General features: G+C 40.1%; 1 protein-coding gene across 1 annotated transcript; it reads left to right on the forward strand.

Annotated features, from left to right (window-relative positions):
- Positions 1-444: 444 nt before the first annotated feature.
- Positions 445-10619, forward strand: ccdc120b (coiled-coil domain containing 120b). The gene is made up of 10 exons (XM_037679287.1): positions 445-564; positions 647-742; positions 1073-1200; positions 2880-2981; positions 3077-3197; positions 3343-3402; positions 3679-3832; positions 3948-4049; positions 4611-5645; positions 10196-10619. Exons 2-10 carry the CDS (start codon positions 694-696, stop codon positions 10290-10292), a joined length of 1848 nt encoding a protein of 615 aa, XP_037535215.1. The 5' UTR covers positions 445-564; positions 647-693; the 3' UTR covers positions 10293-10619.
- Positions 10620-15643: the final 5024 nt, after the last annotated feature.

A 15643-nucleotide genomic window follows, 5' to 3' on the forward strand; every position in this document is an offset into this window, starting at 1 on the left:
CTTCACATATTTATTTCCTGCCTTGTGGCTCTATTGTTCCACTTTGCCTCTTGTTCTGATTCTCTCACTTCTGTCCCTTCCTTCCCTCAGAAGCTTTTGAGCTTTGATTTAAGAACCAAATGGATGAAGTTAATCTCTCTGTCTCGTCCATTTATTATTAATGTTACTTATCTGGTCTCATTTATTCCTCTCTGTGCAAATTAATTGGTTGCTATTTTTATTTTAAGGCCTAATTTGAGAATGATAGCTTCAGAATGTCTCTGTGTGCTAATTATCACCCATTTTTAATCAAGCTTACTTTCTGAATGCTCTATAAAACTGATTAGGTGATTTAAAAAAAATTTTGTCTTTAAAAAAAACGTTACACCGCAGATCTTTTCTGATGGTTATTTCCTTTTTTAAATTTCTCTCAGGTTTCAGTTTTAGCCTCCTGAGCAGAGGTGCTGTGGTTTCCCCATGCGTGTCCTGTGAACGACGACTCGCCCGGACTTATCCGCTCCTAATTTACTAAAAAAAATAAAAATGCCACTCCATCCATACCTCCAGAACACAGATGGCTGCAAGGTCAGTGAGAAGGAAACATCCAGGTTTGATAGTTTTGTTTCAGAATCTGAGCCACTGATAATCCACCGTTTGTCTTTTTAAGGTAACAGCAAGGCTGAGAGTGCTGTGAAGTCCCCAGATTTACATGACATGGAGGTCAAAGGTCATCTGATCACATCCATGGGTTTGGGGACCCCTGGTGAGTATCAAAGACTTCTTACAGTGTAAAGACACGTTCAGTGGCCTTGTGTCTTTACAAAACTATAATTAGGCTTTAATCTGACAGTTTTTCTCAAGGGAACAGTCAGCTGAAAAAAAAAAGTTCACACACTATCAGCACAGCTGCCAGACACTTATCAGTGAACAAAAACCTTATCGAAACCAGTAGAAACAGCCAAAAGACAGCATGAAACCCATGGTACTAAAGTTTATGTAGCAAGTAAATTACATGTGCATTTAAATATTTTCCCCTTAAATATAAAGCTCATGTTATCCTTCAGAGATGTCTGATGTGTGTTGTGCTGCACAGATCAAGGCTGCCAGGACAGCAAGCTGCAGGCTGAGAAGATCGCAGCTCTGCAAGAGAGAAAGCAGACCCTGGAGGCGCTGCTCAACGCAAGAGTGGGAGAGCTCAAACAAGTCTGTTTACAGGAAGCTGTGAGTTTTTTCACACATCTTTCAATCTGATTGCACAAACAACTTAATCTTTTCTGCTTGTTAAGATAATAGATGTGGCACTTGTTTTTTTTAGCTTCAATGTTTTTTATGTTCACTGGCAGTTTAGCTGTATGAGAACCTGAGCGCAGATGCTGTGAGCAACTTGTTGAAAACGTTTCATCACTTACAAAGGGCTGCAAATTAATCTTAGCTCAATTGCTCCTGAGAGCCTGTCAGCACATGTTAATGAGGCCGCAGCTGCATCAGCTTTTCTTTAACTGCTGTTTAACGCATCCCTTATATTTTCACATGGATGTATAGTGACTCCCCCCCCCCTCTCTGCACACTTATTTTTGGAATAAAAAATTGTTCTTCCAGCAGGGTACATCAGCTAAGAAGGTTGAACTGCAGCTCATCTGCAGAGTTGTTACCATATTTTTCGGCCTATGAGTCTTTTTTTTTTGTGCATAATTTGCATGCCCTGTGACTTATAGGCCTAAGCGACATATTTATGTATTTTTTCCATATTTATAAACCTATATTTTGGCTGAGATATGACCTTTTTCATTCATTCTGACTGAAAATATTGAACACTACCATTTTCAGCCACTAGATGGCTCTCGAGTAGTATGGCATGCCGTTGTATCATGTAATAGGTAAAAGTGACTATTAATGACACAGTCGGCTTGCCTTAGCCTGCCACCTTCGTTCTGCTCACTTGGAGCAACCGTCAAATCAGCTTCATTTTGCTGCGCCGCCCCGGCAAAATACAGCTGATTTGACCATTGAAGTACATTTATTAAGTAAAAGTTCAACTGAGACGCACCTTTACTATAATGTTGAGCAAATAAATAATTGTTTGTAGGTGTTTATCTTGTTAAAGTTTGAAGAAATGCATAGCGACTCCTCACTTTGCACACTCCCACTTCCGCATATTGGCTTTTGAAATACAGCTGATTTGACCATCAAAATGCATTTATTAAGGAAAAGTTAGACTGAGACACATCTTTGCTATACTTTCGAACAAACAAACAATTGTTTTTAGGTGGCTATCTTGTTATATTTCTAAGAAATGCACAGCGAGTCCTCCATGCACGCTCCCGTGGCCGCAAATTGGCTTTTGAAAATGCAGCTGATTTGACTATTGGAAGTGCATATATTAAGGAAAAGTTCAGCTGAGACACACCTTTAGTATGATTTCGAGCAAACAAATAATTGTTTTTAATTGTTCTTCTTGTTTAATTCTTGTTAAAGTCCTCCCGTGCACACTCTCGCGCCACCATTTGGCAGCCAATCAATTTTTGGCACAACACCAACCCATGTTTCCGTGTTATCAGGTTAGATGGTTAACAAACGCGATGCATCAGTGGTGACGCATAATTGATGCGACTTATATGGCGAAGCAACGTATTTATGTATTTTTCCACTTTCTTAGACATACTTAGACTGGTGCGATTTATAAGGCGGTGCGATGTGTACGGCAAAAAATACGGTTCATCCGTTTAGTAGTAAAATACACTCTGGTGCCGTTACATTGTTCAGGATGTTTTCTTTCATCATGTTTTTGTGCAAAGGTCCATTTAAGAAAGGACTACATTAAGATTTACATTAATCTGTTAAGTGGTGTCATTTTACATAACACACTGGACTTCGCAGACCTTATTAAATGTCCCCTACAGGAGCTGACTGGGAAGTTGCCACGTGCTTTCCCTCTGGAGCTTGGAGACAAACCCCCAGCGGTGCAGCGCAGAGCTGGCCTGGTGCGCAGCACCAAGGCAGAGGTGAGTGAACATAACACATATGATACATGACAAATATGAATATTACTTGTATTTACACATCAGCTGTCTGTGTGTGTACTGTGTCTTGGCTGCAGGATGACTCTGCCCAAAAAAAGCAGATGAAAGCAATCTTTACCGGGGCTCTGTGCAGAAACTCTGAACTGGACCGAAATCTCACAAATAGCAAAAGGACAGTCCATCGAGGATGTCATACAGGTACATGTACTCTGCAGCTAAAACCACATCCACACTCTTAGATGTTAATGTCCCGACAAGGACACTCATCTTTCCACCTATAATTATAACAGATAACAGAATTGTGCAGCCTTGTCCTGGATGTGAACTTCTTGTTGTCTTTTAGAGGACACGGTGATGTCAGAAAGTACCAGCTCCATGTCAGATTCAACATCACACGACAACGGTGAGTCAGCAGGTCATAAATTGTGTGTTTACAAGCTATTTCAGTTTTTAAAAATCTGGAAGTGGATTTTAGTATTTTCTAAGTTTAGGAAAAACACAAGTGCTTCCATACTCTGATACCTGTTGCGTTTTCCAGAAAGTGAAATGAGGAACACAGATTGTTATTTGTTGTGAGAAAACACAAAAGAGATCAAAAATAATTAGTATAAATATCTGACAGTCATGTGAAAGTGGACTACAATTTGAGTTGATTTGCTCGTGATTTTTTTCCTGAAAGACTCTTCACCGAGCGTCGGGGCTGATCAGCGCTCTCTGTCCCAGCCCCGGCTCACCGTGGGCAGTCCTGACCACAGAATCAGCAGGAAGCTCTCTCCAGTTGAGATTTATTATGAGATGAGGACACGCCGTAACTCAGCCACAAGCTCCGTTAGGTACTGATCCTGGAGCTCTGTTTGGCCAGTCTGTGAGCAAACTGTGTCTCCTGTTTGTGCATACAAAATTCATCTTGATGAAATAAGCTGTACATATCTTTTGTTGCCTTTTCAGCCCAACTCACTCTTTACCAAGAAGTGCTTCTAACGTTGAAGGTAGAAGTGTTCCAGCCACTCCGATGTTGGCCCGAACAGCTCCAATCAGTGTTCACATCAGGTAATCTGCTTTCATCTGGATCATTCATGCAGCACAACCACAGCTTGTTCCAGCTGTGGTAACTGCCATTTATAATGGCTCACTGAGTTAAATTTACACACACCCAACGTTATGAAATTGGACCAATTAGTGTCAAATGTTGCTGCCAGCAGGAGTCCTGTTTGGAATTCAGAGCTAAAACAAATGTTTTCTGTAAAATGTATTGTTACCGTTTTGACCGAACTTTATTCACTTTATTCTATATTTAGTGTCTGTAGGGGAGTGGTGGCGCAGATGTTAGAGAGGTGGGCCTGTGATCAGAAGATTGCCGGTTCACGCCCCGATACCGACAACATCAAAAATGTGGGTGGAGTAGGTGAAGCACCCACACTTACCCCCACCCTCATTCGCCCCACTCTGGGCCCATGAGCAAGGCCCTTAACCCCCCATCTGCTCCCTAAACAGGTCTCTCTTGAAAATGAGTACTCGTGGCTCAATGAGACTACATGTTTAAATAAAGGGTAAATGAAAAAAAAAAACCTTTCTTAAAAAGAGTTGCTGCTGTGATTTATTGCTCCACAGGTCAGATGCATCAAATGGTAATGGGTTGAAACAGTGGTCAGGCAACATGGATGTCCCATATATGATTCCACTGGCTCCGGAGGGCTCCTCTTCTGATCGACGAAGTTGCCCCTACAGCTCCCGAGCAAGGCGCAGCAACAGCTCTGAGGCCCTCCTGGATAGATCTAGCCTCCCAGATGATCCTGAACCCAGAAATGGCATGCCTCAGAGGGGAGGGCCCTACAAGAGCTCAGAGACACTGACTGATGGTAAACTGCGGCACATTCAACTGGGCAGCCCAGAAAAACAAGTGGACAATTCTATGAAGCAGGTTAAAATGCGTCTGTCAATGGGGGGCAGAGGGACCAACGAAGGTTACAATGACATTTTGATGGACTATATCTGGGGTAAACAGCAGAGGATGCAGGTGCAACACCACTTGTATCAGTCCACAGGCAGAATCTGGCAAGATATGTCCTCCCCTCGCTCCTCCACCGCGGCGGTGCCTCCTCATACAAATGGATTTTCTCATTCCCAGGTGCATCTTCCCAGTTCTGCAACTCCTTACAGCCCCATGGTCCTCAGAGGGTCCCAAGCTGAGCTACATAGGGTGAAAGTCACCAGGACCAAATCTTGTGGACCTTTTATTCCTTTGCAGCAACATCAAGATAGCATCCTGCTATCAGCATATGAATCCCCCCTTCCTGCCACTGGCACCAACACATCCTCCATTCCTAACCTGCATCCTTATCAAACTGAGCTGTCTGTTCCACCCTTCAGCCGTAGACCCCCCCAGTTTTCTCTTCCAACACCAGAAGATTCAACAAGGAACCTGCATAAAGCTCTGGCTCTGGAGGGACTGAGGGACTGGTACCTGAGAAATGCTTTTGGCTATCCTCCCTCTGCCTCAAAGGGTCATGAGGCAGGAATCTCTTGTCTCTCACACCCTCATCCTCTGGTGCACCAAGCCCAGTCTCTTCAAGGTGAACCAGCCAACCCCCAGAGGCCCCAGATGCCCCAGTCAGCCAGCTTCCATGGACACCCACTACATGGACGGTCAGTATACCTGTATATCTATTTGGATAGTGTCATCGTTAACATGAGCTAGAATTCACATGCATGTATGTAAACTTAAGTTTCAGTAAAGAATACAAACTGGATTATCATAAACAACATTCAGTTTTAGGTGAAAATCGCTTAAAGCTCTTGCACTGTCCGAGTAGGTACCGTACTTGCCGCCGTACACGTTGTACCGCCGTATAAGTTGCATCAGTCCAAATATATCTAATAAAGTGGAAAATAAACATAAATAAGTCGCTCTGCTGTATAAGTCGCATCTATTATGCGTCATCGCTGACCACCCGGAAATGTAGGCCGGTGTTGTGCCAAAAATTGATTGGCTGCCATATAGTGGCCATGGGAGCATGCACAAGAGGACTTTAACAAGAATTTAACAAGATTAACACTTAAAAACAATTATTGGTTTGCTCGAAATTATAGCCAATGGGGTGTCTCAGTTGAACTTTTCCTTAATAAATGCACTTTAATGGTCAAATCAGCTGCATTTCGCCTGGGCGGTGTGGCAAAATGCAGCTGATTTGATGATTAATCCAGGAGTTCTGGAGCGAGACGAAGGTGGCTTGGTATGGCAAGCCAAGTGCCTCATTAATAGCCACTTTTACCTATTAATGAGACACTTGGCTTGCTATATTAGTCAAGTGCCCTTTAGTGGTTGAAAATGGTAGTGTTCAATATTTTCCATGTCAGAATGAATGCAATCGTCAGATCTCAGCCAAAAATTGGTTTATAAATATGGCAGGGAATAAACATATATTAGTTGCTTTGCTGTATAAGGCGCAGGACTTGCAAATTTATGCAAAAGGTACAACTTATACGGCAAAAAATATGGTAATTATGTTACTGTGCAATGTTTTAGGCATACCTTTTGGTCTGTGGAAATGTTTGTACAGTATCTTCTATAAACTACAGTGAGTGAGCTCTTCCTGCTGTCATTTCCTTTGTCGTACAAAAGGAAGACAATGGCTGTCAGAAACTTTAAACACCTGATTAAATAACTGCAGGTTATGTTAATTAGCAGGATCAGTTACTTAGGTTTTGATCATTTGTAAATATTTGTTTTCCTCACATATTGCTTCTGGAACACAGGTGTTTTTTTGAAGAAAAGATTTTTTAACAATTTGTCTAAAAAACAATGTTTTCTTGTTTGTTTAGGGCTGTGTTTAGATACATTCCCAGATTTTATTTTCGTTTTTTTGCTTGTACAACTGATATTTGTTAGTGTCTTACAATAAAGCTTCCACCTGGGAATAAGCTCACTGTACAAATCCATCTATCATCCTTCTTTACAACTGCAGCTATTTTTTATTGTTCTTATTTTGCATGGTCAGCATCTTCTTATCACAGACTGCCAACATCCAGGCTGTCAATTGTATCCTGTTCAAAAGTCCACTGTCAGGAGACTTCTATAAACTGAATGCAACTGCCCACAAGACTAAAAGAAACATCCATCTATCCATCCATACATTATCTTTACCCACTTCTTCTTTTTTTGGGTTACGGGGGTCACTGGTGCCCATATCCAGCAGTCACTATGCAAGAGGCGGGGGACACCCTGGACAGGTCTCCAGTCCATCACAGGGACACAGAGACAAATGAGACAAACAACCATTCACTTTCTCACTCACACCTAGGGACAATTTAGAGTTACCAATCAGTCTAACATGCATGTTTTTGATCTGTGGGAGGAAACCATCATACCCGGAGAAAACGCATGCATGCACAGCGAGAACAGGCAAACTCCACCCTGAAAGACCCCTAGCCAAGATTTAATCCGACAACCTTCTCACTGAGAGGCAAAAGCTGTACCAAACTGCGCCATTATCAAAGAAACATAAATGAATTAATTAAAATGGATAATAAACCTTCTATGACATAAAAAAGTCAGTCAGAACATGGCTGGTTTTTGCAGAGTCTTGGTGAGGTCTTCATGCATGATGTAATAAAAGTCATTTGGCTCCTTATTCCACACAAAAAGCATGATAAGACCACAGTGGTTTGGAGCATGCACAAAACCTTCAGAGTGAGATTTATCATTGTGCTGGCAGTGTATCAAGGTCCTGAGTAGAGCATGGTGGCAATGTATTTATGATGTTGGTCCTGTGTGAACAGGCATAGAGAATTTGATGCAGGACTGGCTATGGTGGTCTCATGCTTAGACTATAGACCCATCTTGTCCTCAGTGTGCTTGCAGCACCACAAATAAATGATTGCAACATTCGCTGCCAGTTAGGATTTCACCTAACTCTCACCACATGACTCCAGCAACCAAGTTGTTGCAACCAAGTGGAGTTGCTCTCCACTTGCCAATAAATAAGGCGTCATTCTCAGCTGTCCTCCATTCGTCTTTCAGAAGCAAAGTAACAAGCTCCGGTTCTCAACATGACCAGGTTTGACAAAGAAGGAAGAGGTGTGGATGTGGTCGAGTCTCTGCACAGAAAACTCCTTCACCTGTGTCCTCTCATGCTGGTGAATAGTGTTTCTCTGCCACAGTGCAACTGAAACTGAGGATGGAGGCCCATAAACCTCTGATATACTGTATATGTTTATACAAGATATTTCTGCAGAGCATAACAGGGCTATAGAAACAACCTAGCACAAATGCAATATTGTGGCAATAGCTTGATGCTAGTGTGGCACGGGCTTCTAGCATATATCGCATTTTCTGCCATACCCGTTGCATTGCCCAGTCCAAATATGTCTAATAAAGTGGAAAAATCCAAAAATACATCGCTTCACCATATAAGTCATATTTATTATGCATCACCGCTGACAACCTGGAAATGTGGGCCGGCGTTGTGCCAAAAATCGATTGGCTGCCAAATGTCAGCTGCGAGGGCATGCACAGGAGGACTTTAACAAGAATTTAACAAGATTAACACTTAAAAACAATTATTTGTTTGCTCAACTTTATAATAAAGATGTGTCTCAGTCTAATTTTTGCTTGTTCAAATTCAAAAATACTTTATTAATCTCAGAGGGAAATTATATGTTGTGGTAACTCATCATCCTGGTTTCATTAATGAGTTGTTATAGATGCTGATGGCTGTGGGCAGGAAGGATCTCTTGTAGTGGTCTGTCCTACAACGGATTTGAAGAAGCTTCTGACTGAAGACACTTTGTTGTTGTATGACAATCTGATGAAGAGGATGCTGAGGGTTGTCTATATTGTTCTTCATTTTATGAAGAATCCTTCTTTGTACAATCATCTCCAAAGGTTCTAGAGGAGTCCCCAGAACTGAGCCAGCCTTCTTTATGAGCTTGTTGATCTTTTTAAGTCACTTGCTCTGGTGCTGCTCTCCCAGCAGATGATGGCAGAAGAGATAGCTCTCTCTACCACAGACTTATAGAAGATATGCAGCATCTTGCTGCAAACACTGAAGGACTTCAGCTTCCTCAAGAAGTACAGTCTACTCTGTCCCTTCTTGTAGACGCTTCACTGTTGCATTTCCAGTCCAGTCTGTTGTCCAGGTGAACCCCAAAATATTTATACTTCTCCACAACCTCCACTTCTTCTCCCATGATGGAAATAGGGTTGGATCTGTTCCTGTTTCTCCTGAAATCTACAATCATCTCCTTTGTTTTGTTCACATTCAAGATGAGATGATTGTTTCCACACCATGCCACAAAGCGATCCACCAGTTCCCTGCTCAGCTTCTTGTCCATCTCTGATACACCCGACTACTGCAGAGTCATCTGAATATTTCTGCAGATGACAGGAGTCTGTTTTGTACTGGAAATCTGAGGTGTACAGAGTGAAAAGGAATGGTGAGAGTACAGTCCCCTGTGGTGCTCCTGAGCTACTGACCATCTTTTACTTGATAAATGCATTTTGATGGTCAAATCAGCTGCATTTTCAAAAGCCGATAAGCGGAAACATGAACGTGCAAAGGGATGACTCGCTGTGCTTTTATTTGAAATTTAACAAGATAACCACCTAAAAACAATTATTTGTTTGCTCGACTTTGTAGTAAAGGTGTGTCTCAGTTGAACTTTTACTTAATAAATGCACTTCAGTGGTCCAATCAGCTGCATTTTTCCGGGGCGGAGCAGCGAAATGAAGCTGATTTGACGGTTGCTCCAGGCAGACGACGATGATGATGACCATGTATGGCAAGTCGATTGTGTCATTAATAGCCACTTTTACCTGTTACATGATACAACGGCATGCCATAATACTCGACTGCCATCTAGCTACTGAAAATGGCAGTGTTCAATATTTTCAGTCAGAATGAATGAAAACGGTCATATCTCAGCCAACAATTGGTTTATAAATATGGGGAAAAATACATAAATAAGTTGCTTCAGTGTATAAGTCGCAGGGCATGCAAATTATGCAAGAAACAGACTTAAAGGGTGAAAAATACGGTAGCTGCACTGTCCGAGAGAGTTGTGCCAGGATGGGGCTCAGGGTGCGGAGTGATTGTTCATGTGAAGGGAGCTTCAGGAAAAACAGTTTTTGTTTCAACTGTGTGTTTTTTGGTTTGAACAACTGTATTGAATTATTTTCTTTTTTCACCTCCCAACAGGTCGATGGAGTTTTCACTTTATCAGGAGGCTCCAGATCCACAGAAGCAAGAGGTGACTCCCAACGAAACCAGTGCAGACCCAGGCACACTGGTCTGAAGCAGCAGAATGTACTCACACGTACAACCACACACTGCGATGAATGAGTCGAAACACTGTAGCATCATGTGGACTTGATTCAAAGTGCAAGGTGATAAAATGTGACCTCAACAGCTCAGCAAAACCTGACAACCTCAGTCAAATGTAGCTGTACAGAAAAACCCTCGGATGGTTCCCTGTGTTAGATCTGACTCCATCAGTGTGAACTTTCAAACCAGTGTTCCCACATGGATGTGCACTGGCGCTGACTTGTGGAGCATCTAAAACCAGTATAATCACAATCTATGGTTATATGTATATAAACACTTTTGGTCCAACATAAGCAGTAAGATCCTTCATAATTGCCCTGAAAAGTTTCCCAACATATAATTTTTTACAGAATATATACAACTTTAAATTTCTATTTTGTACCTTCTGATATATAGAGAAAAGTTATATAAAGGGGTGATTTATTGGTCTTCACCTGTTTGACAGAATCATTATCATTTTTCATTTGTATAAGTCCTACATGCCACTGAATGTTCATAAACAAAGTGCCATTGCTCAACTATCATTTATTTTACAGCCTTGTTTTTTTTTAACATATGCTGAAATGAAACTAATAAAATGTGCCATGGAATGTAGCATTACTGTATGCAGGTGGGAGTGCCTCAACGTTTTATTATTTAAGCTAAATCTGTGGTAGAAAACTGCCAAGTGCAAACATTAAAAGGAGAGTTTAGATTTTTTAAAGTGGGATTCTGCAAAGTAGTCAGAAGCTTGTCTGTAGTATGGTAAATACAATCTTAGCAAACAGAGTTTGTAGAAATTGGGTTAAATTCTGATACAGGCTACTCAGAATAGAAACTTTTTTCTTTTTGTAGATTTCAGCTGGAAACAAACAAGTGGAATGAAGTTCCACCCGATCAAGCGCACAAATAAAACTTGTAGCCTCAAAACCTGTAATTTTGTAGGCGGCTGGTAAATTCATACCCTCACTTGTACTTAGCAGTTGCCATTTTGTACTCCGATTCCGTTTTATACTCAGCAAGTGTCACTTTGTACCCATGTGCTTGTGTACCTCTGTATTTCTGTCCTTTTTTGATCATACACTTGTCGTAAGGCAGACAGATTATGGTATGTTCTTTGTCCGTCCATCCTTAATCTTTCTCTTGTCCCACCCATAACTTCTGATCCGCTCAAGATAATTTAATGACACCTCATACACTTTTATGCACCATCACTAGATGAAATATCATGTACACTTTTCATCATCCAAGCTTCAAGGTCAATGTCACAAATCAAGTTCAAATGTTATACAAGGTCTTTGCTTGTCCGGGCCATTGCTACAGATTGCTGTATAATAGTTTGTCGATGAGCATATAATATACTGTATGCAATACTCTCTTTAGGGATTAATTTATGGTTAGTGATGGGGTCAGAGGTTAAAATGGGGGGTTATTAGACAGGGTTAGATTTGCCAGTCACCAACCTACCCTTAAACTGCAGATGGTATCAGTAGTAATACTCCAAGAAATCACCTGTATTAAGGATGGACATAAAGAAGACCAGGCAGCACGGTGGCGCAACTGGTAGAGCTGCTGCCTCTCAGCGAGCAGGTCCTTGGTTCAAACCCCGGTCCAGGGGCCTTTCTGGGTGGAGTTTGCATGTTCTCTCCGTGCATGCGTGGGTTTTCTCCGGGTACTCCGGTTTCCTCCCACAGACCAAAAACATGCATGTTAGGCTGATTGGTAACTCTAAATTGTCCCTAGGTGTAAGTGGGAGAGTGAATGGTTGTTTGTCTCGTTTGTCTCTATGTGTCCCTGTGATGGACTTGCGACCTGTCCAGGGTGTACCCCGCCTCTCGCTCAGTGATTGCTGGACATGGGCACCAGCGACCCCCGTGACCCAAAATGGAATAAGCGGGTAAAGATAATGGATGGATGGATGGATAAAGAAGACCAAGGCAGGTCGAAAGAGACACATGGCAGATCACTTCTTTTTGTACCCACGATGGTATAAATGCACGGTGACTAATCCTGCAAAAGTACAAAGTGGCAAAATTAAGAAGTGAATTGTTTAACTCTCCTGCTGTCCTTGGGTCAAAATGGCCCTTGAGTCCTCAGTTTTAAAACTAAGGCTTCAAAGGTCATTTTGACCCAAGCACAGCAGGAGGGTAACTTAAAGACATTTTTGTGAAGCAGTACAGATGCTTGGTTGAGAAACAGCGACAAATAACACAACAAGTCTTATTAAAAAGTACCGGGATTTAAAATGAGCTAATATAGCGTATAGAAAAATGTCAAGTTTCCATTCCAAAATGTTAAAATCTGCAAAAACGAGTGAGAATTCAGTCTCACCAGCCGTTATCCTGACTCCTGTTTGAGAATTCATCCCTGTTTCTACAAACTGAGTTCACAAAGACTTCTGTCTAATACAAGTAAGGCTTTGATAACCTTCAAAAGTCTTCAGCTCCAATAAAAACAATTTATTAGCTTAGCGTAAGAACTGAAACAACTTACACTTAGGGTAACAGATTAATTAATGTCATATTGTGATATAATAAACACAATTTGTTATCTGTGTGGCATCAACAGATCATTTCTCTTCAGTAAGGAAAGCCTTTAGATCATGGTGTAACCTGCTGTATGGCAGAACTTCAAACTGCGTTTAGTTAAGAAGGTTTTGACTCATACAGAGCACTTTATGAATATCTAAAGCCTTAATTCCCTTTAAAATAGTCACCAATGCAAATGAGACAGTATTAAGGTTTAAACAGGGTTTCTGATGAGGTGAACTTTATTGAATGAATTTGATCAACGTCTACTGAAGATCCATTTAAGTGGTAGTTTGTATATAGTGACCATTGTACTGATGAGTTTAACACTAACATTTTGTTTTCATGGTAGCAATGTAATCTTAAAACTAACCCCATATTACTGTATTTAATCTGAATAACACGCCTTCCACCCCCTAGTGAGCACTGCTGGTTGATGGTGTGAACAGAACTGAATGATGGTGTGAGCAGGTCTTATACCAGGAGATTTGTCAAAAATGTATTGCTGGCTGGTTTTTGTATAGGTGATGATTTTAATTCATTTGTTGCTAAAATTACCTTGACAATTTTTCACATTATAATGCATCTTTGTACCATTTTTGTAATCAGTCTTAGTAGCTCTTACAAAAACAAAAAAAACAACAACCCAGAAGTAATAACTGAAAACAGTCGTTGAATGCAACTCAAATTCACATTTTAATGTTTTCTTTTTTTCATGTATTGAATTCTTTTCATTTTGGAAATAATACTATTTATAAGTGTCATACTTCATTAAAAAAAAAAAATAATAATGGTAATTTTCAAAGTGTAGCGCTGTTTTCTGTTCCTTTGTCCGATGTGTTCACATCATTTCAGCTTCATGGAGCTTCTTCCAGCTCATTAAAATCTGAAATCAAAGACCAAACTGCTGTGCACTGGGGGACACAAAGGTATTTTTCATATTATGTACTCTGTATATTCAAAATAAATGCTTTGACTTTAGCTCTAAAGAAAATGTATTCGAACTATATTTATGAGCCTATAACATTTTGTAGCCATCTACTGTAGCTCTATCATCAGTGTGGGGTTTGCCAATATGTCTTGAAAAAAATGTTATTCAGCGGTGTGATGTGTTAACATTTAATTTGACTTTTTAAATTTTATTTAAATGCAGCTGTTCTCCTTTTCTTTTGTCTTTATGATCAGGCTTGTGAAATGACCAGGCCTGCTATCTGCTGTATGTCTGAGAGTCTGCATTCATACTAAATAAAGTGTCATGTTGAAATCAACTTGAAATGCGTCAAAGAGTTTTCTATCATAACACATATGGATGGCTGCAGTGTAAATTGTGCTGAAGTTTATTTCACATTATTTTTACTCTACTGTAACAAAATCTAACATAAACCCCAGAACAGTTAAAAACTATTCAGTCTTTTGGTTCATCCATCCATTATCTTCATCTTGTTCTGGAGTTGGGTTGTGGGGGCAGCAGCTTGAGCAGAAGGCCCAGACATCTCTTTCCAGCTGTGGGAGGATCCTAAAGGCTACACAAGGCTCATTTTAACATTTCACTCAGAAGAAAAGATCAATCACAATAAAAATTTAACCTACTTAAGAAGGATGGGGTCAACACTTTAATAAGCTGACTTTAAACAAACGTTTTAAAGTGTAATCAGTTGTCTGTGGTCCTGTGGATCAGCTGATCAGTTTGAGAGAGAAACAGAAAAATTAACTGGTCTTTGACGAACAACTTTCTTTGGCCCATGTTTTAAAGGACCCTAAAGATTGTAAAACATCTTAATTATTTTTTTTTCCTAAAAAAAAGTTTTTAAGTTTTTGAATGTAATTGAATGATAGTGCGGGATAGAAAAATTGATTTGAGATTAGACGAGGAGAGAAGTCAGAGACCAAGACTCAGCTCTCATGTTCACAGAGTTTTCATTAAAAATTTCATAAAATACTAAAGTAGTTTGAATTAATTAAATGTAGCTGTTAGCACAAAAACAATCAAGGTGCTGCAAAAACACATATGAATGACTGAAATGGTTAGAATATCTTCTGCTGGTTTAAAGAAAAGCAAGGAGGCAGACTCTGTGTAATACTGCCCTCTACCGGTAAGAGGTTGTTATAGCAAAGGTCTGCAGCAGATTCAGTTTATTTATTAAAAAAGTCACAATGCTGCAAGTGACAACACCTGTAGTAGTAGCTGTGAAAAAAACATACTTTAAAAAAAGTTGAAAACATTTCCTTTAAGTCAGGGTAGAGTTAAATCTAAGAGGAGCATTATGTGTGTGAAAAGTTACACACAAGTCCACAGACTTGAGTAACAGCAGGCATGGAGTATTTAATAATATAATTTTAGGATGTGCTCTCATTTTTAAGGAGTTTGTCTTTCAAATTATTACAATTTATGTTTCACTCCTGCAGCTTTGAACAAGCAGAAACAGATAAAACATTTGGCTCGGTCAGGAACAGTGAGCTTTTAACAACAGTGAATCAGAACAAAATTTGGACAAAATTGTGTTTTAGAAAAAAGAGGAAAGAGTTTAAACGTCAAAAAATAATTTAACTTAATTGCCATTTCAATATCTTTATTTGTGTTTTAGATATTATGACAGTACGTTCAGTTTAAAGCAACAAACTCTTCACTTTCAGACACAAAAGCAGCACAAACTGTGACCTCGTCTTCAACTAAAGTATGCAAACATGATAATCATGTGTCAGTTCAAAAAAGAGCAGAACAACCACAGTTACCATTAGACTATTTCATTTATTTGATACAACACGTTTCTATTCTATTCTATTCTATTCTATTCTATTCTATTCTATTCTATTC

Source organism: Nematolebias whitei, chromosome 7, assembly GCF_014905685.2.
Source record: "Nematolebias whitei isolate Nwh7 chromosome 7, NemWhi1, whole genome shotgun sequence".
NCBI classification, from domain to species: Eukaryota; Metazoa; Chordata; class Actinopteri; order Cyprinodontiformes; family Rivulidae; genus Nematolebias; species Nematolebias whitei.